This window comes from Mus caroli, chromosome 9 (assembly GCF_900094665.2).
Source record: "Mus caroli chromosome 9, CAROLI_EIJ_v1.1, whole genome shotgun sequence".
NCBI lineage: Eukaryota > Metazoa > Chordata > Mammalia > Rodentia > Muridae > Mus > Mus caroli.
Window position 1 is genome coordinate 18,458,678 of NC_034578.1, and position 27,851 is coordinate 18,486,528.

The 27,851-nt window shown below is 46.5% G+C and overlaps 2 protein-coding genes across 8 annotated transcripts in view; one reads left to right on the forward strand and one right to left on the reverse strand.

The window, feature by feature from the left end:
• Window positions 1–4,287, forward strand: part of Kiaa0895 (KIAA0895 ortholog) — a 50,795-nt gene extending 46,508 nt beyond the window's left edge. For all 7 annotated transcript variants that reach the window (XM_029481777.1, XM_029481775.1, XM_021173170.2 and 4 more), the window contains one exon: window positions 3,676–4,287. In XM_029481777.1, the coding sequence (XP_029337637.1) occupies window positions 3,676–3,834 (159 nt within the window). In that variant the 3' untranslated portion in view covers window positions 3,835–4,287. The remainder of the gene's footprint in view (window positions 1–3,675) is intronic.
• A 2,493-nt stretch (window positions 4,288–6,780) lies between these two features.
• Rp9 (RP9 pre-mRNA splicing factor) lies at window positions 6,781–26,910 on the reverse strand. The gene is made up of 6 exons (XM_021172565.2): window positions 26,653–26,910; window positions 17,230–17,260; window positions 15,863–15,992; window positions 12,330–12,421; window positions 8,249–8,310; window positions 6,781–7,329 (listed from the first exon to the last, which is right to left on the reverse strand). The coding sequence occupies exons 1-6, from the start codon at window positions 26,778–26,780 to the stop codon at window positions 7,131–7,133; spliced, it is 642 nt and encodes a 213-aa protein (XP_021028224.1). The 5' UTR covers window positions 26,781–26,910; the 3' UTR covers window positions 6,781–7,130.
• Between the last annotated feature and the right edge of the window lie 941 nt (window positions 26,911–27,851).

Genomic DNA, 27,851 nt, shown 5'->3' on the forward strand with positions numbered 1-27,851 from the left:
CCTCCCTCCCTCCCTCCCTCCCTCCCTCTTTCTTTTTTTTTTAATGTTCATTATTTATATGTGCATCTATTAAAAAAAACCATCAGTTTTGGGTTTGCTTGGTTTTGAACCTGGATCTCATGAAGCCCAGGATGGCCTCCAACTAGCTGAAGGTGACCTTAAACTTGGTTTTTTTGGAGACAGTGTTTCCAGGTGCTGAGATTATGGGCGAGCACCACAATACCTTTCTTCAAAATGTTTTTCTAAGAGTGTTTGAAAGGAAGCTATAAATATGACACATGACTCTTTTGAGGTCTCCTGTGAACAAGTGTTATCATTAATTCGGTATAAAGTTAAAATGCAGTACAAATCTTGTTGCGTGTGGCCATCAAGGTCTCCAGTGACCAGGTCCTTTGTCAGTAAACCCTGACGTTTGCAAGGAATCCTTTGTAAGCAACAAGTCTCAACAGTTGACTCCAAGGATTCCAGAACCTGGGGACCTGGGGACCTGGGGACCTGGGAAAAGACTCAGAGCTGTAAGAACATTTGCTCATAGCCACACAGAACTCCTACTTCTGGCCTCAGGCCCGCGCGCACACACACACACACACACACACACACGCACACACACACACAATCTTTTTAAGCTGCATTGGGGGCTGGAGGGATGAGTTGGTGGTTAAGAGTGTTTGCAGCTTTGCTGAGGACCAGGGCTTGATCCCGCACCCGTATGGCCTCTCATAACCACTTGGAACTTGAGTTTCAGGGACTCCAAACCCTCCAAACCCTCTTCTGATCGCGAAAGGCAGCAGGCAGGTACATACATACAAGCACTCACTTGAGCACATTCTGACAAAGTTAAAAAATCTGTATATATCTCACAAGCCCGGTTATAAACAGACATACTGTCATCTGGCCCCTGCCACTCCACTTACTGAGCACAAGTGGGAGAGATTTTAGCATCATTTTCGGGTGTTAGGCATTGGGAACAGTTAGTAAGCATGGGCTCCACTCAGAAGTCTCTAGCTACATCCATCCTCAAGGAGAGGCTGCCTGTCCTTCCTGCCCTGGTTGTATTTGTTTTGGAGGCTTGGTCTCACTATGTAGCCCTGTTAGCCCAGGACTCACTGTATAGACCTGGCTGGCCTTGAACTCCACAGGGCTGTGCTGTGGCACTTGCCCAGCCCTCGCTGCCTCGCCTGCACTGTGTTCTGGCCATGCCCCAACCCCCAACCCCCCACCCCCAGGCCCCGGGCTCCTGCAGCTCCCTCAGCTCCTGCAGCAGCGCAGTTACAGAGTGCAAGGCCCTGCTCTGCGTTAGAATTTGCCTAAGGAATTGTTGGATCTAGCCAACCCACTACACCATTTTCCCACCCTGTCAGCCAGCAGTGATGCTGTGTGGCTCGCTCTTCCTTTCCATAAGACGGAAGTGCAATATGACTGTGGTTTCTTCTCAAAAAGACTTCCTGCCAGCCCTGGAAGAGTGGGGATCAGAAGATGGGCTGTTTAAAATCAGCCATGCCAAGCCAGGCTTAGTGGTGCACACCTTATCCCAGCACTCAGGAGGCAGAGTCAGGGAGATCTCTGTGAATTCAAGGCCAACATGAACTACATACTGAGTTCCAGGACAGCTAGGGCTACACACAGACCCTGTTTCAAAAATAAATAAAATCAGCCTTGATTTGGAATTTAAAGGTAAAAATAACTTAGAGAATTGTCAATGTTTTTCTCTTCTAACTAGTTCCTCTTTTCGTGGGCTTGTTTGTTTTGAGACAGGATTCCTCACTGTGCAGCCTTGTGTAGACCAGGCTGGTCTTGAACTCACAGAGATCTGCCTATGTCTGCCTTCCAAGTGCTGGGATTAAAGTGTTTGCTAGCATTCCTGACTTCATGCCTGTTTTCAATGACTCAAGTTTCTTTACCTTTGCTTATGGGAGTGTGTGTGTGTGTGTGTGTGTGTGTGTGTGATTCTAGACACACGGGCAGCCCACCAGTGGTAGCACTACCAAACAAAATGTCTCTTTTGCCATTAGCCATTAACTGCTTCCAACTTGGGGGGTGGAGGTGGGGCTCCTGATCCTCCCTTCAGCCTCAGGTCATGTGGAGGCCATCATAGCTACTGTGACTTCAGCCCAGAACTCAGCATCCCACACGCCAGCGATGGCATTCTTCCTGACCCTTCTTCCATATTCCCAGAGTCTGGGGCAGTGCCATAGGTGGCCCACTTACGGCCGCTTAGTTCTTGACACTCTGACTGGTTATGAGTCTGCATTAACTACTGCCCACGGTAGGAGGAACCTCAGCTGCGAGCAGTGTTTGTGCACCTGAAGGCAAGACCATGGTTATTTAGAAGGTGATCTGGTAAGAACTCTGCTCCCTTTACCAACAGTAACGGTAGCTTCCCAGCTAGGACTGTGACCTCCTCCACCACAGGCTTCAGGCCAGGGTTATGGCTCCTTTACAACATTCTCTCCTATGGAGAGAGTCTCTTGATCTTGACCCAAAAGGAGTTGGCCATCCCCGTAAAGCTGTCCAAGATGCCACAGTGGACGAATTGCTGAGCCGAGTGAAGGGTGGGGACAGTTCCTCCCCAGCAGAGCACCTCTGGCCAGCAGGGAGAGTTTACCATGTTTTTTAAGTGCTTAGAAAAATTCAGTTAAAGCAAGAGAATCTAACAAATTATGTCTGCCAGCTTAATAAACAGAATCAGGAAGCCAGGATGTAAGAGTGTTCCTTCTTCAGATTTGATCCCACTGTCTTTTATTTAATCAAGAGATTTGTTTGAGGTTAAAGTCTCTCCTACCTGAGTATGGAGCTTAGTGGTAGACTACCTGCCTAACATGCTTCGCCATAGTTGGATTCCCAGTAGCACCAAAAAGGTAAAAGTCTGCGGCGAACACACAGGGAGCGCACTGCCTAACACTCACACAGACTGAATTAGTTCCAAGACAGGGTGTGAAGTCAGGCGCTGACTTTCTTTTTTATGCTCAGTTATAAGAGGCCATATGCTACAGGTCCTTCGTTCCTGCAGTGACAGGAATGACACGGACACTAAGTCGGGTTCACTCAACAGCTTCTTTACTTGTTCTCCTTGCAGCTTTTCTTACAAAACTCCCCTTACAACAGCTTCTCTTACTACAACTAGCTTCTACTTAGTGCAAGGGCTAAAACCTATCTCGCGGCAACTGACCTCCTCTAGCTCCACCCCACCTCATCCAATCAGAATTCACACACAAACACACACACACACACACACACACACACACACTCCAGGCATGAGCTCAGGTCAGGTCCAGATCACGAGGAACAGTCCAGCCTGGCAGGCAGCCCACGCATGCAGCCTCACTGTGCATGCTCGGGCAAGGCAGTAAACATCTTGGCCCATGCGGCCGTATATCTGCTTCCCGCAGCCATAAATATTTCATCTACTGTACTAAAGGAAAGTAACCAACCATTTTTTGTATTTCTGCAGACCACATTTGGTTTTGGTTTTGATACAGGGTCTCACTGTGTAGTCCAGGTTGGCCTCAAACTCACAGATACCCACCTATCTCTGCCTCCAAGTTCCTGCGTGCTGGGATTAAAGATGTGAACCACCACACCTGGCCTTACATCCACACATTTTCGTTTAATGTCCTTGGTCCCCTCTAAATATCATTTGTAGTTGCAAAAACAATTCCTTTTTTTTTTTTCCAGGTATCTTATGAAGATGTGGATCGCTTAAAAGAATTGGCAGTTACTGAAAACATGCGAGTCCCACATTTCCTTCATGATCACAGCCGGTACATGGAGCATTTAGAGAGGATCATGGAGGTGAACGAGCTGACAGACGCTGAGCTGAAAAACCTCATCTAAGCAGCAGAGCCGGCTCCTCATGGCTGTTAGCAGCTAGGGCACCCAGCACCTGCAGAACTAGAGGAGAGCGGCTGACCTTCGCTTGCTGAAGACCAGCTCTCAGATCCAGCTGAAATTCTAGGTTCCATGTAGACCTGAAACTATTTTCCTAGAACATTTCTATAGACTGCGGGTGGAAGTCACTTGTCTTTTCATTCAGATCTCTCCAGAGACAAATGAAGACTTCGCTGCTGGTGACACCAGGATGAGCTGTGAACTTGGGCACCAAGGCCAGCTCTGGATTGGAGGTGGCCAGTCTAACGCTCTGCAGTATAAACCCCAAGGTTCTATTTCCTCTGCTAAACAGAGAGAGTTGTTCTTTGAAATAGCCATTTTGTACACCAGAGAAGGCTAGCAATATCTAAGCTCTTATTTTTCTTATGTTAAGTAATATTAAAAGGAGATTGAAAACTTTTTGTTCAGTTCTTATTTTATACATTTTCATCTTACCCTCTCAGTTTATGGAAAAGTGTGTGTATGTCAGTATGTATCTTTTTTTTGTCTGTGTATCTTTGTGTCTGTGTCAGTATGTGTCTGTGTGTGTCTGTGTGTGTGTCTATGTGTCTGTGTGTATTGTCTGCATATGTCTGTGTGTATATGTCTGTGTGTGTGTGTCTATGTGTAGTATGTCTGTGTGTGTGTCTGTGCATGTCTATGTCTGTGTGTGTGTCTGTGCATGTCTATGTCTGTGTGTAGTATGTCTGTGTGTGTGTGCCTGTGTGTGTCTGTGTGTGTGTCTGTGCATGTCTATGTCTGTGTGTGTCTGTGCATGTCTGTGTGTGTGCCTGTGTGTAGTATGTCTGTGTGAGTGTGCCTGTGTGTAGTATGTCTGTGTGTATGTGCATGTCTATGTCTGTGTGCCTGTGTGTGTCTGTGTGTAGTATGTCTGTGCATGTCTATGTCTGTGTGTAGTATGTCTGTGTGTGTGTGCCTGTGTGTGTGTCTGTGTGTAGTATGTCTGTGTGTGTGTCTGTGCATGTCTATGTCTGTGTGCCTGTGTGTGTCTGTGCATGTCTGTGAGTGTGCCTGTGTGTAGTATGTCTGTGTGAGTGTGCCTGTGTGTAGTATGTCTGTGTGTATGTGCATGTCTATGTCTGTGTGTGTGTCTGTGTGTAGTATGTCTGTGTGTGTGTCTGTGCATGTCTATGTCTGTGTGCCTGTGTGTAGTATGTCTGTGTGTGTGTGTGCATGGTACTGGGGATCAGACACGGGTGTACTCTGTTACTGATCTATACCCCAAGCCTCAATGTTTGTCTCTGTTTATCTCTCCTTCCTGTTATTGAGTTCACTGAAGAAGCCTGCATCTCTCTACACTGGGAACATGGTTGCCCCTTTTAATTTTTAGTAGTTTTAAGACCCTTCCCTGGGCCTGCAGTAGAGTGGCAGTTCCCTGCAGCAGTGTGTGTGTGTGTGTGTGTGTGTGTGTGTGTGTGTGTGTGTGAGTTACTGTCTTCCATCTGTTACCAAGTACTAAGTCCCTGGAGGATTTACCTACTCAAATCAATTATCTGGGGAAAGCGAGGCCTCTCCCCTTGTTTGGTATCTATCATGAGGAGAGGACAGACAGGCTGACCTAGAATAAACCTGGCTATGGTCTGAAGTGACATTTCTGGCCATTTTCTTCTGATAAACAGCCTTTGGCCAGTTCTGACACAGCTTGAATTTATGAGAATTCCATTTTGTGCCAGTTCCCTGCTTGCAGCATGTACACGTAGGCTAGTAAGACTGGAGTCCAGCCGGGCGTGGTGGTGCATGCCTTCAATCCCAGCAGTCGGGAGGCAGAGACTGGCAGACCTCTACAGAGTGAGCTCCAGGACAGCCAGGTCTACAGAGTGAGCTCCAGGACAGCCAGGGCTATGCAGAGAAACCATCTTCAAAAACCAAAAGCCAAAACCAACAAAGAGTGTGGACAGCATTGGCACAACTACCACCAGCAGCAGCAGCAGCAGCTTCTCTACTCGTGGCACCAACCCTGCCCCAACTCTGGCACATCGAGTCTTCACTGCGGGCGCGTGGGTAGGTTGGGATTTCGAAACATGAGGGAGGGAGGGGTTGATGGGTGTGCTCTGTGATACAGCTCACTGCTCAGTATAACGCTTCCCTTGGATTTGTTTCCTGCCACTTTCTGAGTTAGTGCCTCTGTGAAGATGTTAGGACTCTTGGCCAGCCAAGCTTACACTTACAAGGCAGCAAATATTGGATACTACGAGGGTCCTTTTCAGACTGTTCATTTTAGAAAGCCAAGAACACAACAGTCAGCATGTCAGGCTATCTGTAGGACCAGAGATATCGTTCACATTGCAAGCATCAGGAGTCATGTGAAAAGGCCAGCATGGTGGTGTGTACTTGTGATTCAGTGCTAGGCAAGTGGAGACAGGAGAATCCCTGAGCCTCACTGGCCAGCCAGTCTGAGCTTCAGGCCAGTGAGGACACCTAAGAGTCACATCTGAGGTTGTCCTCAGACACGCATGTGCATGTACACACACACACCCTATATGCACTGGCATAGTGGAAGATGCTTTTAATCTTGGCACTTAGGAAGTAGAGGCAGGCAGATGTCTATGACTTTAAAGTCAGTCTCTACATAGCCAGCCTTGGGCCAGACAGAGCTATATAGTCAGACCCAGTCTCAAAATGAAACAAAACATCCTATATATCATGTTGGCAGCATATGAGATCTTTTCTTTAAAAATAAAGGTCTTGCTATTTAGCCTGGGCCAGCCATGAACTCGGCAATCTTTCTGTATCAAGTCTCTTCCAGGGCTGGGATCGGAGGCATGTAGAGGCACTTAGGTTTACATGAGATATTTCTGAAAAACTTCAATGCAAACAGGTAAGCCAGCTGGAATTAGGGTGACAAAAAGAAGTATGTAGTGTTTAGACTTGTCTGTATTAATAATGACTACATTTGAAAAATAAAACATGGACTTTTATTATCCCAAACCACAAAGAAGGGTGAAGCCTTAAGTTCATGGAAAATGAGTTACCACACCATGGAGGGCAAACGCCGCTGTGGCAGTGCCCTAGAGTGTCTGCCTCTTCTGGGTCTTCTCATCACCTCCCACTACAGCGGCCTACTGAAGCAGTCACAGACAACGGTGACCATCAGGGTAGAGGACACAGGTGCTGCAGGAGCCCACCTGCTCTGCAGTGGTCACTCGGCACCAGGAGGCAGTGAGGGCCCACGGCTGTGCTAGGTGTCCAGGCTCTCGCTCTCGGCGGCGGCGGCTCTGTCCTTTGGCCTGTGGGTGGTGCTATCACTCTGAGTCAGAGCTCTCACTGGACTTGGAAGCCTTGTGCTTCCGTTTCTTCTTCTTTTTCTTCTCCTTCTTGCGTTTCTTGTGCTTTTCTTTCTTCTTCCTTTTCTTGCGCTTCTCTCTGTCTCCCGAGGAGCTGGAGCTGCTCCCGTCGTCATCTGAGGTGGAGTCCTCCAGTAACTGCTTTAACTGCTGGATCCTAGACAGAGCCACCACAGCAACACTTCATCAAGCAGCACTGAGGAACTGCCTTGCTAAGACATCCCTTCCCCTTCTCATTGTCCTAAATATCTGTGCTTGCTCCTCAGGCCCTCGTGGCTCCTAGCAAACGCACACCTACTGAGCCATCCCCACTGTTGACAGGAGTGCAGCTTCTCAAGAACTCTAACACAGCCAGTTAGCAAACACACCTTCCTGGTTTTCATTATTCCAGGCTAGCCTCAACTCAGACCCAGTCAATCGTGACTACGTTCATGTCCTAAGTGATGGTGCTATAGGTGTGCATCCTAATAGCTGTTAGATGCCGTGCTGGGGATCCGACACAACCCAGGGCTTCAGACGTGCTACCAACTGAACCACAGCCCCTTCCTATATCTTGTCTAAAAATGAAAATAACAAAAACTTGGACAGAGTGTGGTGGCATATGAGTCATCTCAGCACTCCAGAGACTGAGGCCAGCTTGGCTTACACTGTAGCCATACACACCACACATACACCACACATAGACACACACACACACCACAGTGTGATTGTCCACAAGTCGAGGCATGCCCACAGCATATTTAGGGATCTATAGTAGAAGCTGGCCTCCTTGTTACCTGACATCTCTGTTCAGTGATTAATCTTGCTCTCCCAGTGTTGTTTATAACACTGCATGGTTTCAGACTTCAAGAGGACATTGGAGCCGGGCGTGGTGGCGCATGCCTTTAGTTCCAGCACTCAGGAGGCAGAGGCAGGCAGATTTCTGAGTTTGAGGCCAGCCTGGTCTACAGAGTGAGTTCCAGGACAGCTAGGGCTACACAAAGAAACCCTGTCTCAAAAAAAAAAAAAAAAAAAAAAGAAAAACAAACAACCCCAACAACAAGAGAGAGGACATTGGTAGCGATGAGCAGCCTTACCTTACATCCTTTTCATGCCTTTTATTCTCTCGAATGATGTCATACATGGGGTCTTCATGTGCCTACGGGTTATGGAGGGTCACAGTCTGGTTAGTTACAACGCACTGCTTATCATGTAAAAATTAAACCTCTACGTACAGAGACGAATATTTGATGTAGATTTTGTTGTTGTTAAGTTTGAGAGTCTTTATTTATCCTGGACTGGCTTCAAACTGACAATGGAGCTCAGACTGGCCTTGAGTTTTTAACCTTCCCTTCTTAGCCCCCTGAGTGCCGAGAATACAGTTAGCTTCCTGTAGCTTGAAGATAGATATATCAGCATCTATGCCTTTTCCCAACCACATAAGATCTTACTATATAGCTCAGGCTAGCTTTGAACTTGCTAAGGCGCTGCAGATGATCTTGAAGTCTTGACCCTCCTGCTTGCACCCTGCAGTGCTGGGTCAGCACTGCGTCCAGCGCATCTTGAGACAAGGCCTCACAATGCTGTCCAGGATGGCTTTGTACTATGCTGATCCTGCTGCAGTCTCCAAAGTGCTGGAATCTCAAACAGAAACCACCACACACCTGTCTTACAATGTATTCTAATCCCTTTAAAGGCCTATAATTTTTAGGGCTTTTGGAGGTAAGTCTTATTAAGTTTTGAAACAGTTACTGGATGACCCTCAAACTCACTATGTAGACCAAGCTGCCCCCTAAGTCACAGCAATCCTGCTTCAGCCTTCTGAATACTGAGATCACAGCTGTGTGCCACCATACTCAGACTTTATTACTGTAGATACACTAAGGGTACAAAACACTTCTCCGATTAGAATATACAGGGAATAGTTGATTATTCCATACTCAATTTTATAGGAAGGGCTGGGAAGAGGGTCAGTGGGTAGAGCACCGCTGCTCTTCCAGGACAGTTTCTATTCTCAGCATCTACATGACAGCTCACAACTGTCTACAACTCCAATTCCAGAGCATCTTTTTGTTGTTTTTTTGTTTGAGGCAGGGTCTCACTACATAGCCTAGTGGCATGAAATTCTCCTTGTAGACCAGGATAGACTAGAGCTCAAGAGCTCTTCCTGCCTCAGCCTCTTGACTGCGAGATCAGAGGTATGCTGCTCCATGCCCAGCCCTCCTGCGCCAAGCGTGACAGTATGTTCTTTCCTAATCTGTACTGATGCTTTGGTTTGAAGGACATATTCTTGTTCTTCGTAAATCTGTGTGTGTTTATGTTTTTTAAACAGCATTTTAGTTTTTATTCAAGTACATGTGTACATGTATGTCATATATGTGTAGGGTGCCCATGGAGGCCAGAAGAGGGTATCAGATACCCTGGAACTGGAGTTATAGAAAATGTGAGCTGCCTGATATGGGTTCTGGGAATGGAACTCAAGTCCACTGGAAGATGGGCAAGTGCCTTTAACCACTGAGCGATCTCTGCAGTCTCATTATTATTATTATTATTCTGCAGTACACATTACACAAATGTGTACATGCTTGTGTGCAACTGTGTGCTTATGGAGTCAGAACAGCTTTCAGAAATTTTTTTTTTCCTTTTACCATTTGGGTTCTGGGGTGCAAACCCAGGCCAGCAGGCTTGGCAGGAAATGCCTCTACTCATGAGCCAGACACTCATTCTTAAACAAGATACTAAGAATACAGAAACGGGCCAGCAAGATGGCTCAGTGGTTAAGATTCTTGCCCACAAGCCTGATCACCTGAATTTGATCCCGAAGACCCATGTGGTAGGTGAGAACTGACTCTCTCAGGTTGTGTCACCTTCACATGTGAGTGCTGTGGCAAAATCACGCTCACATACCAATATTAAGAAAAATTGGGAAAAAAGAGAAAGATCCCATGAAACACCTATCCCAGAACCAACCACAGGCGGTGGCACTACTATGGAAAGATCTAAGTGCTTAGAAACACAGGCTGAGGTGCACAGTGCTTGTCTAGGCTGCACAGAGCCCCTGAGGTGAGGTGAGGTGCACAGTGCTTGTCTAGGCTGCACAGAGCCCCTGAGGTGAGGTGAGGTGCACAGTGCTTGTCTAGGCTGCACAGAGCCCCTGAGGTGAGGTGAGGTGCACAGAGCCCTGGATTTGCTCCCCAGCATTGTAGAACCAGCTACAGTGGCACACATCTGTGATCTCAGTACCCTGGAGGTGAGGCAGGAAGATCAAAACTTCAGGATCATCCTCAGCCACACAACCTGACCCTGTGTCCAGAACAAAGCAAGTGGCAGAGCCAGGGTGGGGCCGAAGGCTTGTAAGCAGAGAGGTGGAGGGCGAGTGGGCCACATAGCCAGTCAAGCTCAGCCCAAGCTTCCTAAGGACTCCAGGCTTGCAATCACTTAAGACTGTCTTAGGTGAAAAAGAACAACAGACAATACTTGTCACCCCAGAGGAGTCTGCAAATCTTCTGTACCTGTGGGCTGCTCTGGGGGAGGCAAGCTCAGACCTGATGGCTAACAAGCTGTCAGGGCGTTAGAGGAGCTCTGCTCCACCCGGCCTCTCCACCATGATGGTCCGCCTCACTCCAGGTCAAAAGCTTCAGAGCAGGTGGCTGTGATGGAGTTTGTAACCTTAGCACTTGGGAGGCTATGAAAGAAGGATCCTGAGTCTGGGGTCACCCTGGGATATACAGGGAAATCCTGTCTGAAAAAGGACTGGAGTCAGCTTTGGACTGAGACTGAGGCAGGGTAAGTCTCTTCTTAGGAGCTGTTTCCTCAGGGACCAACACAGCGACAAATAAGCCCTTGGCTCTACCCCAGTGCTGGAAATAAATATGTAAAAATAAACATAAAAAAATCTGCTTGTTAACCAGACATAATTACTGTTAACTTTTGGTGTACTTGTAATAGAGTTTGAGCCATAAGATATGTGCAACAGAGTGTCACTGTGTAGCCCTGGCTGGCCTGGAACCTGCTATGGACCTCAAGCTGGCCTCACGCTCAGAAATGAGTGACAGTAAAGGTGTGTGGTGCCATCACAGGCTGTTTGTGCTCAGGTTTCACAAGGCTGATGTGAGGACTCTTTTTCCAGAGCTCTCCATCCTATTCCTTGAGGCAAGGCATCTCAACTGAAGCCAGAGCCCCCAAGGCAGCTATTCCAGCCAGACAGCTTCCACAGGGAACTGCTCCTGCCCTCTGCGCACTAGCAGGCTACCATGCCCACCTCGTATTTATATGCATGACAGGGATGCATTCACACTCCAGTGCTGTGCTTGCCTGGCAACAGCTACTATCCACCCAGTCCTCTGCCTCGTCCCTGGAGAACATGTTCTGAGGTTGTTTTCGTGAGATAGGCTGTTGCTATGGGCTCCCTGCTTGCCTCATTCAGGGTCTTCCTGACACTTCTGCATACTGGACTGCAGACACGAGTCACCACACTGGTCTGGTTGGCCCCATTTTAGAAACACCAATAACCTCACACAGATCCTGCCTTACTTAGCAGAATTAGTCACTGGATGTGAATGTGCACCTCTGAGAGGTGACAGTAGAGCTGTCCTGTGTCATCTTAGCAAATACCCACTTCCAGCTCAAAAGACACATCTATGTTTACATGGATCTGGGACAAATCCTTCACCTTAGTAATAAAAAGTGAAGTTATATATAGCAAATTATAAAGAAGGGGCTGAGCCCACGGTGCTGGCTTTGAGAAAAAGAAAATGAACCCTGTTCCTAAGGCTGAGGGTATCTGCCTTTGCTTTTCCTTCTGCAGTGCTGTGGCCTGAGCCTATGCAGGGTCTGTATGTGCTGGGCAAGCACCGGGCACACAGCCACCTCCAGCCTCTGAAAGCTCTTTTCTCAGTGTGAGACGAGCACGCACCATCAGGCTTACTTAACGCGGTGCTGGGCTGGAACCAAGGGCTGTGTGCATACTAGACAAGCACTCTATCAAAGGAGCCACACCTCTACCCCCATTAGCTGCTTGTTATCTGTCACACAATGCATACAGGTGTACTGACATCTGAGAGCTTGGCTGGGAGGCTTCTGGGGAAAGCAGTTACTGAGCAGCTCACTACAGACTCCACAGCTAACATTTGCCATCTGTGCCAACTGTAAACAGTGACGCAGCGGGGTTTTACTTACAACTCGGAACTGTTCTAACTTCTGGTTGCCTTTGATAAAGAAAGGGCATTCTTTGTCGCCTGTTCGATGGCCATACCGTTTGCAACGCCAACCTAAAACCACAGAAAAACAGTTCCGTAAGACTATATATTCTTTCTTCATTGAGATAATGTTTCAGTAGATTCAAGTTTTTCTTTAGATTTACAGGATTAATGGATGAAACCGTGAAGGTCCCAGAAAGCAATGAGGGTCAACTAACTGCTTCCTTACATACCTTTGAATCTTGTCAGGCTAGGAGTGTTTAAATGTTCATCACCAAATATTATGAAGCAATGCATTGTAAAATTATCATAAAATGTGAATTTACTCTGTGTACTTCGCTACATTTTACGCAGTGGTGGCGCACGCCTTTAATCCCAGCACTGGGGAGGCAGAGGCAAGCGGATTTCTGAGTTCGAGGCCAGCCTGGTCTACAGAGTGAGTTCCAGGACAGCCAGGGCTACACAGAGAAACCCTGTCTCGAAAAAACGAACAAAACAAAAACAAACAAACAAACAAAAAAAGAAATAGGGTCAATGGTGGTTCCTAGCACTGACACGGTGGCCCACAATCCCTTGCAACTCCAGTTCCAGGGCATCCAATGCTCTTTTGGCCTCCATGGGCAGCTGTATGCATGTGGTGAACATGAACTCACGCAAGCACACATACACATAAAAATAATGAAAGGGTAGAATAGTCTTTATTTGTGAACTAGCTCTGATTCTGAGGGCTAGGAGTTGCAGTTAGTGAGAAAGAGCGGCTCAGTGTGCTCGCTTGAGGCCATGGTTAAGGCCTCCAGCTGCTCAACAACAGTACCTTCTTGGGTTGAGTAGACCAGGTACGAAGCGCCACACACACACCTGCCCCAGGTACAGCTCAAATTTCTAGACTCAAGTGACATTTGCCTCTGAAGCCCTAGGACTTAAAGGGCATACTTCTGTTCCATTTAAGGGCTAGACTTAAATTCATAGAGATAGCCCGCCTTTCACTTGGAGTGCTTGGATTAAAGGCTTGCACCATAACTAACCTGACTTTGTTTTTAAAAATATGCGGATATGTATCTGAGAATGTGTTTGTACACGTGACTGCACTGCCCAAAGAGGCCAGATGATGGGGTGGGGTCCCCTGGAACTGGAGTTCCAGGTGGTTGTGGGCCGCTGAGCTGTGCTCCTCTGCAAGAGCACAGTGCACGCTTCACTGTGAACCACTTCTCCAGCTTGAGCCTGTGTTTAAGGAAAACATTCTCTTAAAATGTTAGTGCCATTAGAACTACATCATGATCTGATAAATAGAGAAACTGTGTTTGAAGACTTTTTTTTAAAGATTTATTTATTTATTATATGTGAGTGCACCGTAGCTGTCTTCAGACACTCCAGAAGAGGGGTCAGATCTCGTTACGGATGGTTGTGAGCCACCATGTGGTTGAACTCAGGACCTTCAGGAGAGCAGTTGGTGCTCTTAACCGCTGAGCCATCTCTCCAGTCCGTTTAAAGATGTTTTTAATTGTTGTTTGTTTTGGTTCTTGTAGCTCTGCCTGTCCTGGAACTATTTAGACCTCTAGAGCTCACAGAGAGCTGCATGCCTCTGCCTACCAAGTGCTGGCATTAAAGGTAAGCATCACTATATCTGGCTAAAGAGATTTATAGTGAGAAGTACACAAGGTCCTGAGGACCTGATAAAATAAACACACATAAACGTGTTTCAAGTCACAGAAACAAGCATACAACTCAAAGCAGTGAATATGGGCTTGTCATGTGGTGTGGAAGCCCGAGCTATGTGACACAGCAAGGATGGGGTCCCAGTTACCCCCACATCTTTTCATGCCATCCAGATGGAGACAAGTCAGGGCTGCCTGGGGATAGAGAGCCAAGTGACAGCTGTATTTAGGTGTTGACCAAGGAGGTGAGGAAACAAGAGGCTGCTGGAAAGATAACCTGATCTGGTCCACGCCGGCTACCACACAAAGCATGTTGAAGGGAACATTTTTCTTTTCTATATATTTCAATATTTTAAGTTATTATTTTGTTTGTATAGGTGTTTTGACTGCACGTCTGTCTGTCTATACTCCACATTCATGCCTAGTGCCTAGGGAGGGCAGAAGAGATCACTGGATTCCTAGCACTGCAATTGCGGATGGTTGTTAAGCTGCCATGGAGATGCAGAGACTGGAATCCCAGACCTGGTCTTAAAAACTAAAAAAACCATGCTGGCCAGTGGTAATGTTTACCTTTAATCCCAGCACTTGGAAGGCAGAGAAAGGTGTTTCACTGTGAGCACAGGGCCAGCCTGATCTACAGAGTTCCAAGACAACCAGGGCTACACAGAGAAACCCTGTCTCAAACAACAACAACAACACACACACACACACAAAACAAGACAAAGAAAAATCCAAAAAACAAAAACAAAACCAAGGGAACAAACAAAAACCAAATTCAAGAAGCTCAGCCTGGGCCGTGGAGATGCCTGATTTCAAAATATAACAAAATGGGACAGGAACCTGACAGATGCATCCTGTGAAATGCTGTAGTATGTGTGTGACAACCCTGAAGGCAGGTGGGACACAATATGCATGGAGAACTCTGCCTGTCCAGAGCCAGTGGCCTGTGGTCACTCTTGTCAGGTTAGTGGATAAACACTACTCAACACTGGCAGCCTATGAGCAGAGCTCTGGTGCATCTATTACGCCTATGGGGTCTCTCCTGGGATGCTCTTTTTGCTGTTGTAGTACTTACTCCCTGGCCCTATGGCTAAGGAAAGATCACTGGATTTGAAGCTATAAGCCTTGGAGTCCAGTCAGCCATACAGCTCAGCCTATAACAGCATTGGCCATGGTAGGGGAAGAATACCAACTCCCACAGGTTTTCTTCTGACCTCCACATGTGTGCCATGGAAACCACATATACAACAGACATACACTCAGTAATTAGTAATGATAAGTAAAAAATGTAGGGACTGGTGAAGCACTCATCTGGCATGGGCAGTGTCCTACAGTTGATCAGTTGATCCCTATAGCAATATAGACAGACAGACAGAGAGACAGACACACACACACACACTGTGTGAGGAGAACAGGTATGGCACTGTGAAGTACGGCATAGAGCCTGTGTGCACAGAGGAACACTGTAGTTTGGATCTGATTTCTCCCAAAGGCTCCTGTGTTGAAAGTCTTGCTCACACTGTAATAGTGCAGCATAGAGGACCCTTCAGATGTGGTGTTAGCGCTTAGAGGCAGATTTCAGTCACGGGGACTAAATCCTCATGAGTGGGAGAGAATGATTGCCAGGTTGGAGTGGCTGTACACCCATCTCGATCACTCCCTACCTGTGCTTCCATTGGCTTCTTCATCATATATGATGCTAGCAGGGAACACAGGCCAGAATGCTCACGCTCTGCTGTGCAGACCCTGCAGCCATCAGACTGTGGGCCAAATAGACCTGTTCATGAGTTACCCACCCCCTGCACCTTGTTTAGTAGACGACAGATGCTGGGGATCACTCAAGCCCTTGCACACTCACATTGCATAACTTTGACCTCTCTCCCCAGGGGCATCCACAGTCCTTTAGTCGGAGCGTGAGCCAGAAACTCCCTGGCATGTTCATTGCCGGGCACATCTGGTATACAGTCTTCTGGCTTCGTCTCATCCTCCTACAGGAAGATAACAGTGTATAAACAACAGGACAAAACCAGAACCAAAAAAACAAACTGAAACCAAAAAACCCAACAAACCAAAATCAAAACAGGACTCCGCCCTTGCTTCCTGCTTGAGAGGTTACTGTTGTCTGGCTCCTCTCACTCAGTGACAACGCCCACCCTAACAGCATCCCCAGGGACTGCAGAGGCGAAGAATCAGTGAGACAGCTACACAGAGAGACAGCTGGGCTCTACTGCAGGAGTCACGATGAAGCACAAGCCCCATGCAGGAATGACTTGGGACCTCCATGCACTAACATAAAATATATCAAAAAGGGTTCACTCTTTCACAGTCTGTGGATGGAGGAAAGGCAGTCTAGACCATCAGAGAGAGACTTCACACGAAAACAGCTCTAAAAACCTGACCCCCAGGGAGAAGCAGACTCTTCCATGATGCAGGTCGGGTGGAGAGGCAGCCTTAGGAGTCCGTGGCACCTTTTCTCTTACAGCCACTTGCATCTCGGGTGGGGATTTTCACCAGTGCATAACTGTATTTACAACTGCAGTATTTCTCTACTTTCTAGTTATTTAAAGCGTTTCTCTTACTGAAAGTCTTTTGGGTTTTGCCTGCTTCTGAGTCCCCTCCTACTAGGCTGCAGGGGTCCCTGTCCTAAACACTGCGTGTGTCCTCTCAGGCCCCTTCACAGGCTCCCTGAGCTGAGGGTACTCAAGACTCCAAGCATTAATGTACTGAGGAGATGGCTGAGTGAGGAAGACAAGAAAAACGGACAGCAGAGCTTCTAGAAGATTCTGCCCAAGACAGAAGGAAGCTGTATTTCAGGACTCCTGGGACAGGGAATGATAGCAGATTAAATTTCTAGGAAGGCATAGCCTTTGTGACAAAGTTCCAAGTTAGGGTTCACCAGGTCTATGTTTTCATACAAGGCAGTGGTTCTCAACCTGTGGGGTGGTGACTCCCTTGGGTTTGAATGACCCTTTCACAGGGGTCAGCTAAGACCATTGGAAAACAGATACTTTACGATTCACAACAGTAACAACATTACAGTTATGAAGCAGCAATGAAACTAATTTTATGGTCAGAAGTCCCAACATGAAGAACTGTATTAAAGGGTAGCAGCATCAGGAAGGCTGAGAACCTCTGATACAAGGAGGTTGAAAACCCATCAGCAGCCATTAATTACACCACTAAGCTCAAGTAAATTTAATAGAGTGGACAAACACAGCCACTTACCTTTATAAATCCAGGAGGAGGTTTCTCATAACTAGAAAATAAAACACAAAAAGCTGGCTTCATCAAACAGGCCACAGAAAACAAAGACCAGCACTCAGGTGGCTCAGGATTCCTATGAACTCCACAGAGGGACATAGGACACTTCTGTCTGGGCCTCTCTTCTCTAAATGGCTCCCCGCCACCCGCCGGAAGTGCTCATCGCTGGAGGCCGGAAGGGACCGAAAAGCACAAGGATGTATGTTGTCTTTGTTCTGACTCTTGTATGCAGGGCCTAAGGGGTCTTCAGATCTTCCCCTTCCTGCTCGGAAATGTAGGAGAAATAACTTGATAGGGGAACGGCATAGGTTGTTTTCTGTTGCTGTCACCAACACCACAACCAAATGCAACTTGGAGAGGAAAGGGTTTATGTCAGTTTACAGGTTAGGTCAGGTTATCATTGACTGAAGCTAAGGCAGGAGCTGAAGCAGAGATCATGGCTTGTTCAGACTACTTCTTATACGACAAGTGTCTAAGGGTGGCAGTGCCCACAGGGAGTTAGGCCTTCCCACATTCATCATTAATCCAAAAAAAAAAAAATGTCTCCAGACTTCCCACAGGCCAATCTGATGGTGGTGGGAATTCCTCCGTTGAACTTCTGCCTTCCCAGTTGTCTCTAGTTTGTGCCAAGTTGACAAAAACTAACCAGTATAAGGATGGATTAGAACTGCCATGAATCCAAAGCCTTGAAAGGTCAGGGCAAGGTGTGTCCCCTGAAGGCTGCATAGTAAATAGCTGGGTGGGATCAAAATTAGCTTCTTAGACTTGGTATAGTACCTTTCCCAAAGCAGATATTTAAGACATTTTCAAAAGGGAAGCTATGCTACGACACAAGACTAACTCAGCAAAGCCAACAGAAACCTGGGTCATTTGGCTAGATGCCATAGCCCATCAGCAGCCATTAATTACCAATACCAACAAAGTCTCAGGCATCAGGACTGGAAGGAACTTGCTAGTAAAGTACATGAATCCCCAAACTCATCACTGAGCTACAAGTGTTGAACAAACAACATACGGCCAATTATAACAGCGTCCAAATGCATGTATCTTAACACTGTAGAGGAATGCGATACAATTACAGATTTTGAAATTTGTTATTAGCAAAAAGTGTTCCATAAAAGTGTATTGTATGGGTGTTTCTGTAAGTTTGAAGTAAGGTGACTGGTGTTTACTACTAGCACAAATTAATTCATACATTCAAAAAGACACCACACCTCAAAGCATTACTCAAGTGCTAAGTAAAGAGATTAAGAAATAAGATAAATCTGTTCCCACTGTGACAGTTAACAAAATCTAGGCTGGCCGAGTGTGGTGGTGCACACCTTTAATCTCAGCACTTGGGAGGCAGAGGCAGTTGGCTCTCTAGTTCTAGACCAACTAGGACTACACTGTCAGAGTCTGTCTCAAAAAACAAAAAAAAGGAAAGAAATGTGGGACTGGAGGCCCAAGAGGTGGGCACCTCAGTGGAAGAGCATTAGCCCATCATGTGTAAGGCTTTGAATCCCAGAATTAGGAACAAAACAAGAACTCTCCAGTCCAAACATCAAACCTACATTTAGATGGAGGTATAGTTTGGTGGTACAACCTGGGCCTGGGTTCTCTAGCTGAAGACCAAATCACTAGGACTAATGTTAAAAAGGAAAACTATACAAACAGATTTAAAAAAAAAAAGACTAGTTATTTTTGTTATTGTTTGGGACAGGGTCTTATTCTGTAGTCCAGGCTGGGCTTGAACTCATGACAATCTTTTTGCCTCAGTCTCCTGAATGCTGAACCCCATGGAGGTGTAGTAAACTTCTGTAGTTCTTAAGATTTAAAAACAGCAGTTAAGATCTATTTTGTACCCTTAGGTCTTGCTGTGATATCATTGAGCATGTACTAAGTTGTTCTAAGACTAGGTAGGAAGGGGAAACATCTGAAATGGATGCAGAACTCATTCATAGAAACATGGATAGATGTCTTTTGAGGTAGCATCTCTCTTCATGCACCAACCTGGCTCCACAGTTGCCATTTTCCTGTCCCAGCCTTCTGAGTGCAGGATTACAGTTAGGAGTCTTTGGGGACAACTCATTAATCTTTACTCTGTGAAGTACTTTAAAATGCTTTTCAAAAATTAGCATGTCTGAGTGTTTTGCCTCCATGTATGTCTGTGAACTACATGTATGCCTGGTGCCTGTAGAGGTCAGAGTGGGGCATCAGCTCTGGTACAGATGGTTGTGAGCGGCTATGTGGGTGCTGGGAACTGGACCTGAGTCCTCTGCAAGAGCCACACCATCTCTGTAGTGATATTTATAACTACTTTCCTCTGCTACCCATTCCATATTTCTCTACCTTTAGTAAGCACTTCAGCAGGTCTTGGCTCTTTTCCTGCAGGAGGGAACCAAACCTTCATTCCTGAAGGATCTGCGCCCATGTCATCTGCCTGGATTAGGCTGTTGTAGTTTCCCATTGACTTTAACCACAGGACATGGTAGTGCTAAGAGAGGTCACCATGGGTCTCCAGAACTCCAGACAGAATCCTTCTTACCTCCACTGTGGAAGGGCAATCCAATTTCCCCATGGTAATCTGGATCCACCACCCCTGCTAACATTGTTATTCCTTTCTTAGCCTGTCGGTTTAAGGACATCAGAAGACAAAATGACCAGGGGAAAAGTGTGAGCTTCCAGTTCAGTGGAATGTTTGTTGTGGCTCCAGGCAGGAGTACCCCCAACCCCAAAACCAATAAGCCAGCAGAACAGGAAGCAAGACCTTCCCAGGTCACTAGGGTGGCAGTGAGTGGAACCATTCCCACTTCAATCCATGGATTCTGGCTATGAGAGACCCTACCACATACTGGAATAGGACTCAAAGCCTATACCACCCTCTGGAGAACCTGCCCCGTCCACCAGGCTGCTGACACCTAAGTAGTTAGCGTTTTAATTGTGTCTTCAAAAGGCCATTTCATCACTCTTCTCAGGCCAGCTGCTTCAGGATGGTGGGGACATGGTAGAATGAGCTCACTGCCACTCTTCTCTGGCCATCAAATCAGGTTCTTAGTCAGAAGCAACGCTGTGTTGAGTACTGTGATGGTGGATAAAGCACTCTGTAAGCCCACAGAGCCTAGTCTTGGCAGAAGCATTATGTGCAAGAATAAAGATCTGTCCCAGTAAGAAAAAAAAAAAAAAAAAAACTGTTGGCCTTTCCCTGAAGGAAGTGGCCCAAAGCAGCTGATGTGCCAGCAGGCTACTGGCTAGTCATCCCAGGGAACGGTGCCATAGTTGGGGCTCACTCTTGGCTTCTGCTACTGACAGGTCTGGCATTCAGCAGCAGCTGTAGCCAGGTCAGCCTTGGTGAGGAGAAGTCCATGTTGTCAAACCCATTCATGACCCACGACTCTGCCACCACGAGCCTACAGCCTCATGCTTGGTTACAGAAGGAATTGTAACAGAACTAGAAACCATAGGCATTTGGACAACTTCTTCATGTAAATTACTTGTGCCCTTAGGACCTGCTTGGGCCTGAGCATGTATATAACACTTCCATTTGATAATGGATTGTTGCTGGGTGGGCCTTCTTTGTGATTAGTGGATGAGATAATACCCAACACATGATGGACAGCTCGTTCCTTTCTAACTTGGTGACTTACTGTCAAATGTTCAGTTACTAATCATTCCTAGTAGTAGGCCAAGGGCTGTCTCTCAAAGGAAGAATAGCAGTCTGCAGATGATGGGAAAGCCTTGCTCCCAAATCCCGAAAGTCCCCGCTATGATTTACCTATAGGGGCCTGCCAAAGGCTCCAAACAGCATCCCATCTGCCACTGACATCTCAAGTACTATGTCTGTTGAATCATATGGTCCAAGTGGTAGAGAAGCCTGCATAGCAGCCTGGACCTGTTCAAGAGCCTTCTCTTGTTCTAGGCCCCACACAAAGGTAGCAGGTTTCTAAGTCACTTGGTATATGGGCCAGAGTAATATACCCAAGTTAGAAGTGTGTTGTCTCCAGAATCCAAATAGGCCCACTAAAGGTTGTACTACTTTCTTGGTGGTGGGAGGGGTCAAGTGCAACAACTTATTGTTTACTTTAGAAGGAATATCTCTGTATGCTCAACACTGCTGGACTCCTAAAAAAAAAAAAAAAAATCACTGAGGTAGAAGGTCCTTGAATTTCAGATGGATTTATTCCCTATTCACTGATGCAACAATTCCAAAGTGGTTGCTATCTCCTGCTCAGCTGGTCCAATCAGCAATACCATCAACACATGGGGGACCAGTGTGAAGTTTTGTGAAAGAGACAGATATCAAAATCTCTTTAACTAAGTTGCGACACAGGCCTAGAGAGTTAATATATTCTCTTTTTTGTGTGTGTATCTTATTTTAATTTTATGTTCATTGGTGTTTTGCCTGTGTGAGGGTGTTAGAAACCCTGGAACTGGAGTTAAAGACAGTTGTGAGCTGCCATATGGGTGCTAGGAATCGAACCCAGATCCTCTGGAAGAGCAACCAGTGCTCTTAACCACTGAGCCATCTCTCCAGCCCGAGTTAATATATTCTTTTGTTTGTTTGTTTGTTTGTTTGGTTTTTCGAGACAGGGTTTCTCTGTGTAGCCCTGGCTGTCCTGGAACTCACTCTGTAGACCAGGCTGGCCTCGACCTCAGAAATCCATCTGCCTCTGCCTCCCAAGTGCTGGGATTAGAGACGTGAGCCACCACGAGCGGCTGAGAGTGAATATACCCTTGATGTAACGCTGTAGAAGTATACTGCTGGCCTTGCCAGCTGAAAGCAAATTGTCTTTAGTGGTCCTTATGGCAGGTATTGAGAAAAGGTATTTGCTGTATCAATAGCGGCATACCATGTACCAGGAGATACGCTAATCTGCTCAAGTAAGGACACCACATCTGGTGCAGAAGCTGCAATATAAGTTATTACTTGATTAAGTTTTTGGCAGTCATTTGTCAATTTACTACAATATACTTATCTTCTGCACAACCAGATAGGATCTGTGGTGGAAGACCACCCCTGCCATCTTTCAAGTCCTTATTAGTTGGCATTAATTTCTGAAATTCCTTGTAGGTGGCAATATTGCCTTTGTTCACTATTTTCCCTGGTAGAGGCAACTGCAATGCCTTACACCAGGCCTTTCCAGTCATAATAACCCTTACTCCATAAGTCAGGGTCCCTATACAGAAATCTAGCCGACTTCCAAGTCTATCTATACTAATTATACATTCTGGAACAGGAAAAATACAAGATGAGTTTGGAGACCCATTATGAGTTGGACTTCAGCCAAAACTCCATTAATTACCTGGTTCCATTTAACTGGCGGGTCACAGTGCTTTTTTTGAGGTCTCCTGGAATCACCCAATTTAGAATGGAAAGTCTGTTTCCTTTCCCCTAGTATATACTTAAAAGGCTCCTTCTGGGAAAGGATGGGAGAAATGCTAACTAAAACTCTAGAAGTTTACTGAGGTTCTTCCTTAGGGGAGCCTTGCCATTCCTTTCACTCAGTTATTCTGGGTCTGCAAACTGGCTCAAGTCTAGAAATTGGTTCATGGGCTGAGACTCCCTCTTGCCACAACTCAATGTAGTCTATCTTTCCTATGAGAATTCTGCTTATACTGATTAAACACAAACATAGTAGGTTTCTTATCTATTTCAACCCTGAAAACACCATGACCAATGAGACCATAGGATTTATGACATTTTAAAATCCATGTTACATGTGATGTCCTTTTCAGGTCAGGTCCCTGTGGACACTGCTTTGTCTATGCTGCTCAGTATGATAACTACAGTCACCTTGCCTTTGGTGACTTAGTGCTGCTACTTGGCCTCTGCTACTCATGGCCCAATTAAGCCAATCACAATGAATCCATCTAATCGAACAGCAGCATAGCCACTCTGAGATCTGGCACAAGGAAAAGGGTGACAACAAATGCACTTAAATGTGCTGGTGCCCCTCACCATTTTGTCTCATGACATTAGTGAAGGGTGTGTCAGAATTCTGGCCTTCCTATTGTGGAGGACTAGTTTTTACACAGTATACGCATTAAGCCAAGGGACATCAGACGCTCCAACTCTATGTCAGTAGGCCATCTTTTGACAAACGCTTCTTCAGCCAACCAATCAAACTTTTAACATCTTTTTTTTTTTTTTAGATTTATTTATTATTATATCTAAGTACACTGTAGCTGTCTTCAGATGCACCAGAAGAGGGCATCTGATCTCATTACGGATGGTTGTGAGCCACCATGTGGTTGCTGGGATTTGAACTCAGGACCTTCGGAAGAGCAGCCAGTGCTCTTAACCACTGAGCCATCTCACCAGCCCTTAACACCTTTTAAAAAACTGTGTAATCTTCCATATCAAACCTAGATTCGCCACCTAGTGAGCCTGTATCAATAAACTTATTCAGATGCAGTTCTATGTTCCTTCCGACATTATCCCATCCCCTTACGATCCATTCCCACACATAATCCCCAAACTCCTGCTTGAATGGATCAGCAAACTCATTAGGTTCTTTAGTGGCACAGCACACCTCCTCATGGCAGGAGCCTGCCTTAAGTTTGGATGTAGGTCAGTGGGTCCTGAAGGACATCAGTATCAGCCTGGCAACTCTCAAGGGAAGTCACTGCTGTCTGGCAGATGATGAAGGATTGGTTCCTTTACACAAATGCAGACAGGACAATGCTACATGGGTTAGGTGTGAATGCATTCTCTGCTAAGAGTGAGAGACTATTCCGCTAACAGTGAGACAAACGCTTGAGAATCTGAGGTTCCAAAGTCTTCAGCCTCAGTAGAGAACTGCTACATCTCTAGGCCAAGTACAGGACCCAGTCCTTACCAGTCAGTGTCCTAACTATTACGGCTGACCCTGTCAGAGGCGAGAACTTGAATCTGTGCTGCAATTCAGCCAAGTGTATGATGGGGGCTTTGGCTTGATCTTCCTCAGCTTAAGCTCTGTGGCTACTCCAGGGCACACTTAGAAACCATTAGACTGGCTATGCCCATCTGGAGCCAGTCAATTATATCAGAGTTGATATTCTTCCTTTGTCGCTGTATCCAGAGATGCAAGAAGCAATCAGACAGCATTGTTAGTCTCCTTGTTTTTCCACCAATTGCTGAGAGTTTTAAGTTCAGTGTAACCCCTGCCCCAGCCTGAGCACTAAATCCCTTGTTCCTCACAGTGGGTGGATCAGATCATCAAATGCATGCATCTCAATAGCTCACTCTGGGTTTTCAGTGCTCTCTCTGCTTCCAGGAGAGGCGTCAGCAAACTGCAAAGGCTAATCTGAGAAGCTGCTAGCAGTTCCACCTACAAGGCTGGATGTCTGCGCTCATCTGTGGTATATGCTGGAATTCTGAAGAAGCAGGTTTTAATACTGGTGATGGTTTAATCGTGAAAAACAAAGGCTTCCAGTATATTCCTATTATCATTGCTGGGTTGTAAGCATTAAGTTAGTATTACTTTCAAGTAGTACTGTGCTAGACTATTTTATTATATTACATTTTTATATACTTATTAATTTATTTAGTGTGCATGTAAGTGTGAGCGCACATATGAGCCAAGTCTCATGTGTAGAGGTTAGAAGTCAGGAGTCCGTTCCTGCCTTCTACTCTGTTGGTCCTGGGCACTGAACCCTGGTTATCAGGCTTGGCAGCAGGGCTTTGCCATCTTGCTGGCCCAGAATATTTGATTTTAAAAATGCCGCTAATGTTGCTGCCTTACATTTCATACAGAACTGTCCCGTGGTGCTGGAGAAATGTCTCAGTGGTTAAGAGTACTTGCTGCTCTGGCAGAGGGCCCAAGTTTGGGTCCCAGCACCCACATGGCTGCTCACAACTACAAGTCCAGTCCCAAGGGGTTCAATGAAGTCTTCTGGCTTCATAGGGCACCAGGCATGCAGGAGATGCAAGTACATATGTGCAGGCAAGATATTAATAATAAATAGATCTTTTTAAAAAATGTTCAATTAGGGGCTGGAGAGATGGCTCAGAGGATAAGAGCACTGACTGCTCTTCCAGAAGTCCTGAGTTCAAATCCCAGCAGCCACATGGTGGCTCACAACCATCCATAATGAAATCTGATGTCCTCTTCTGGTGTGTCTGAAGACAGTACAGTGTACTCATATACTTAAATAAATCTTTTTAAAAATGTTCAATTTTTTTTTTGGTTAGGATCAAATTTGCAATATTCCTACTATTATCGTATATTCTATGTACTTATGCATAGTGACAGTGGTGTGAAAGCTTCAACAATTATAAAATCAAAATATAAAATCATTCTGAAAAATGTTGAAGATGTTCTACATCCTTCATCATTCAGATATGCAGCCAAGATTAAATTGTGTAAAAATAAACAAGTAATCTATCTCATTAGTATTCAAATTTGCTTTGGTTTCTAATCAATGGTAAAACTGCATATATAAGAACTGCTTTAAACACATTTTCTTATGTCTTATTATCAGTAAGTGTTTGACTTGTATCCCCTATTTTATATACCCATACTCATGCAGTAGTGTGAAAATTTCCTAGGTGAAGGAGGTCACATGTAGAGAAATTTAAGAGGGCTCTCTAGTCTAAGGTGGGAGGCTCATGAGCCCTTGTCTTAGACACGAACAGGCTGCATGGGGTTGTGGGGATATAAGAGGGGAAACTCCATTCTGAAACACCATCACTGAAAGAAGAAAATAACATACAAACTATGTGCCAGTGATGTGTCAAGCATAGATAAAATGATCAAAGGTGGCAGGCAGGTGAGGTAATATGCACACGCATGCACACGCACACACACGCACATCCACGGAGACTTGTTTGCATAAGATACATACACACAGGGAGACTTGTCTTCATAACACACACACATACACACACGGGGAGACTTGTCTACATAACAAATACACACACACACACACCATACACACGAAATGTCTGCATAACAAACCTCTTCTACAATCTCCTACAATTTGTCCTGTCCTCACCACGCTCAGCGTCCCCAAACCTCTCTTCCCCGGTTCTGACTTTTATCCCGGTTTAGTTTGTGGACGGGAGGCCGCCACCTTCCCTCACCGACACTACAGTGTCGCAGGTCATCGGGCTCCACCCTCAGGCCGGGCTGCGGGTCCGCTGCCTTCCCGCGCGTCTCCCGCAGTTTCCACCCTGAGCTTCCCGCCGGTGCCGTCCGTGGTAGTGGACGGAGGCTGGCGTCCTTCGACCCCCAGGGACTCCGAGCTCGGCTTCCGGACGCGTCAATTGCCATCGCCACGGTCGCCGTGGCGGGGACAGTGGCCGGCCGGCCTCCCTCCCGCGTCCTTCCGCCTCCCTCGCGCAGAGGGAGCCGGGGGCTCGCCAGGCCGCGATGCCCACCCGTCGGCGGCGGCCCGCACCGCCCGCACCCGGCCCAGCCGACTCACAAGGACTCCAGGTGCTTGAGCTGCTGCAGCTGCTGCGCGTCGTGCCGCCGCCGTTTCTGCTCCCGCCGCCGCTGCAGCTCGTGCTCCGGCGGCTCCCGCGGCCGCCGAGACCCGGCCCCGGACGACATCGCGACCCGAGGCGGGCTTAGAAGGGCAACCCCACCAACGTCCCACCGGCCCGTGCCGCAGAGCGCCGGCAGGGAACGTGCAGCCAGGCCCCCGCGGCCCTGAGGCCTGCGGGAACCTAAACTGAGAGGGGCGGGGCGGACGGGGCGGGGCGAAGGCGGGCGGGGCCCGAAGGCTTCCGGGTGCTCCAAGTCGCCTACAGGCCACACCCACTTCTGCGGCTCGTGGCTTTCTTTCTTTCTTTCTTTTTTTTTTTTTTAAATATTATGAAGGTTTTAAGTATTTGTGGGTGGGCAAGGTGTCAAAGGTCTTTAATCTCAGCACGCAGGAGGCAGAAACACTGACCTGTGAGTACAAGGCCAGCCTAGTACAGTCAGAGACCTGGGGAGACCCTGTTATAAAGGAAAAAGAGAAAAGATTTTAATTCTACGTATATATTTGGGGTGGTGGTGCAGGGGTGGAGTTCGGTAGTTGCCCAGAATCCAGAAGAGGACGATGGCTCTCTAGAATTGGAACTGCGGGCCATATGAGCCACCCTATTCTGGGAACCGAACTCTGGTTCTCTGCAAAAGCAGGATGGCCTTCTAAACTAAAAGCCTTTCGGCTGCTACTTGTTACCTATGGATTCATCCATTCTGGGAAGAAAACAACGTTCCCTATAAAATCTTCAGTTTCCCAGACTATGCGAATTCGTAGTGAAAACACAGACCAATATATTCATAATATTTTATACCAAGATTTTTGGTGCTGCAAATAAAAAATAACAGCAGACACGCAGTATCCTGCAGAGGAGCATCCTTTTTTAAACTTGCTCTTCTTCCTTTGCTCCTATAAGCGGTGTATCAGGCCGGAAGCTCCACTCGGAGCGTTCCAAGTTAGGTCTCTACACTTATCCAAAGGTAGCAAAGAGGAACGACCGAGAAAAAGAAAGAAAGGTATTAGGCTGGCATTTTGGTACTCAGCAGAGGCAGGCAGATCTCTATGAGTTCAATTTGGTCTGTGCTGCTAAATCTTTTTTGTTTGTTTTAATTTTTTTTTTTTTTTTTTTTTTTTTTTTTTTTTTTTTTTTTTTT

Excerpts from the sequence above, each read along its gene's own strand:
- Rp9 (XM_021172565.2), bottom strand. The coding sequence starts at position 26,780 with ATGTCGTCCGGGGCCGGGTCTCGGCGGCCGCGGGAGCCGCCGGAGCAC. Across the intron at positions 17,261-26,652 it reads CTCAAGCACCTGGAGTCCTT|TTATGAGAAACCTCCTCCTG; the intron begins GTGAGTCGGCTG and ends TTTATTTTCTAG. Across the intron at positions 7,330-8,248 it reads AGGCATGAAAAGGATGTAAG|GATCCAGCAGTTAAAGCAGT; the intron begins GTAAGGCTGCTC and ends GGCTCTGTCTAG.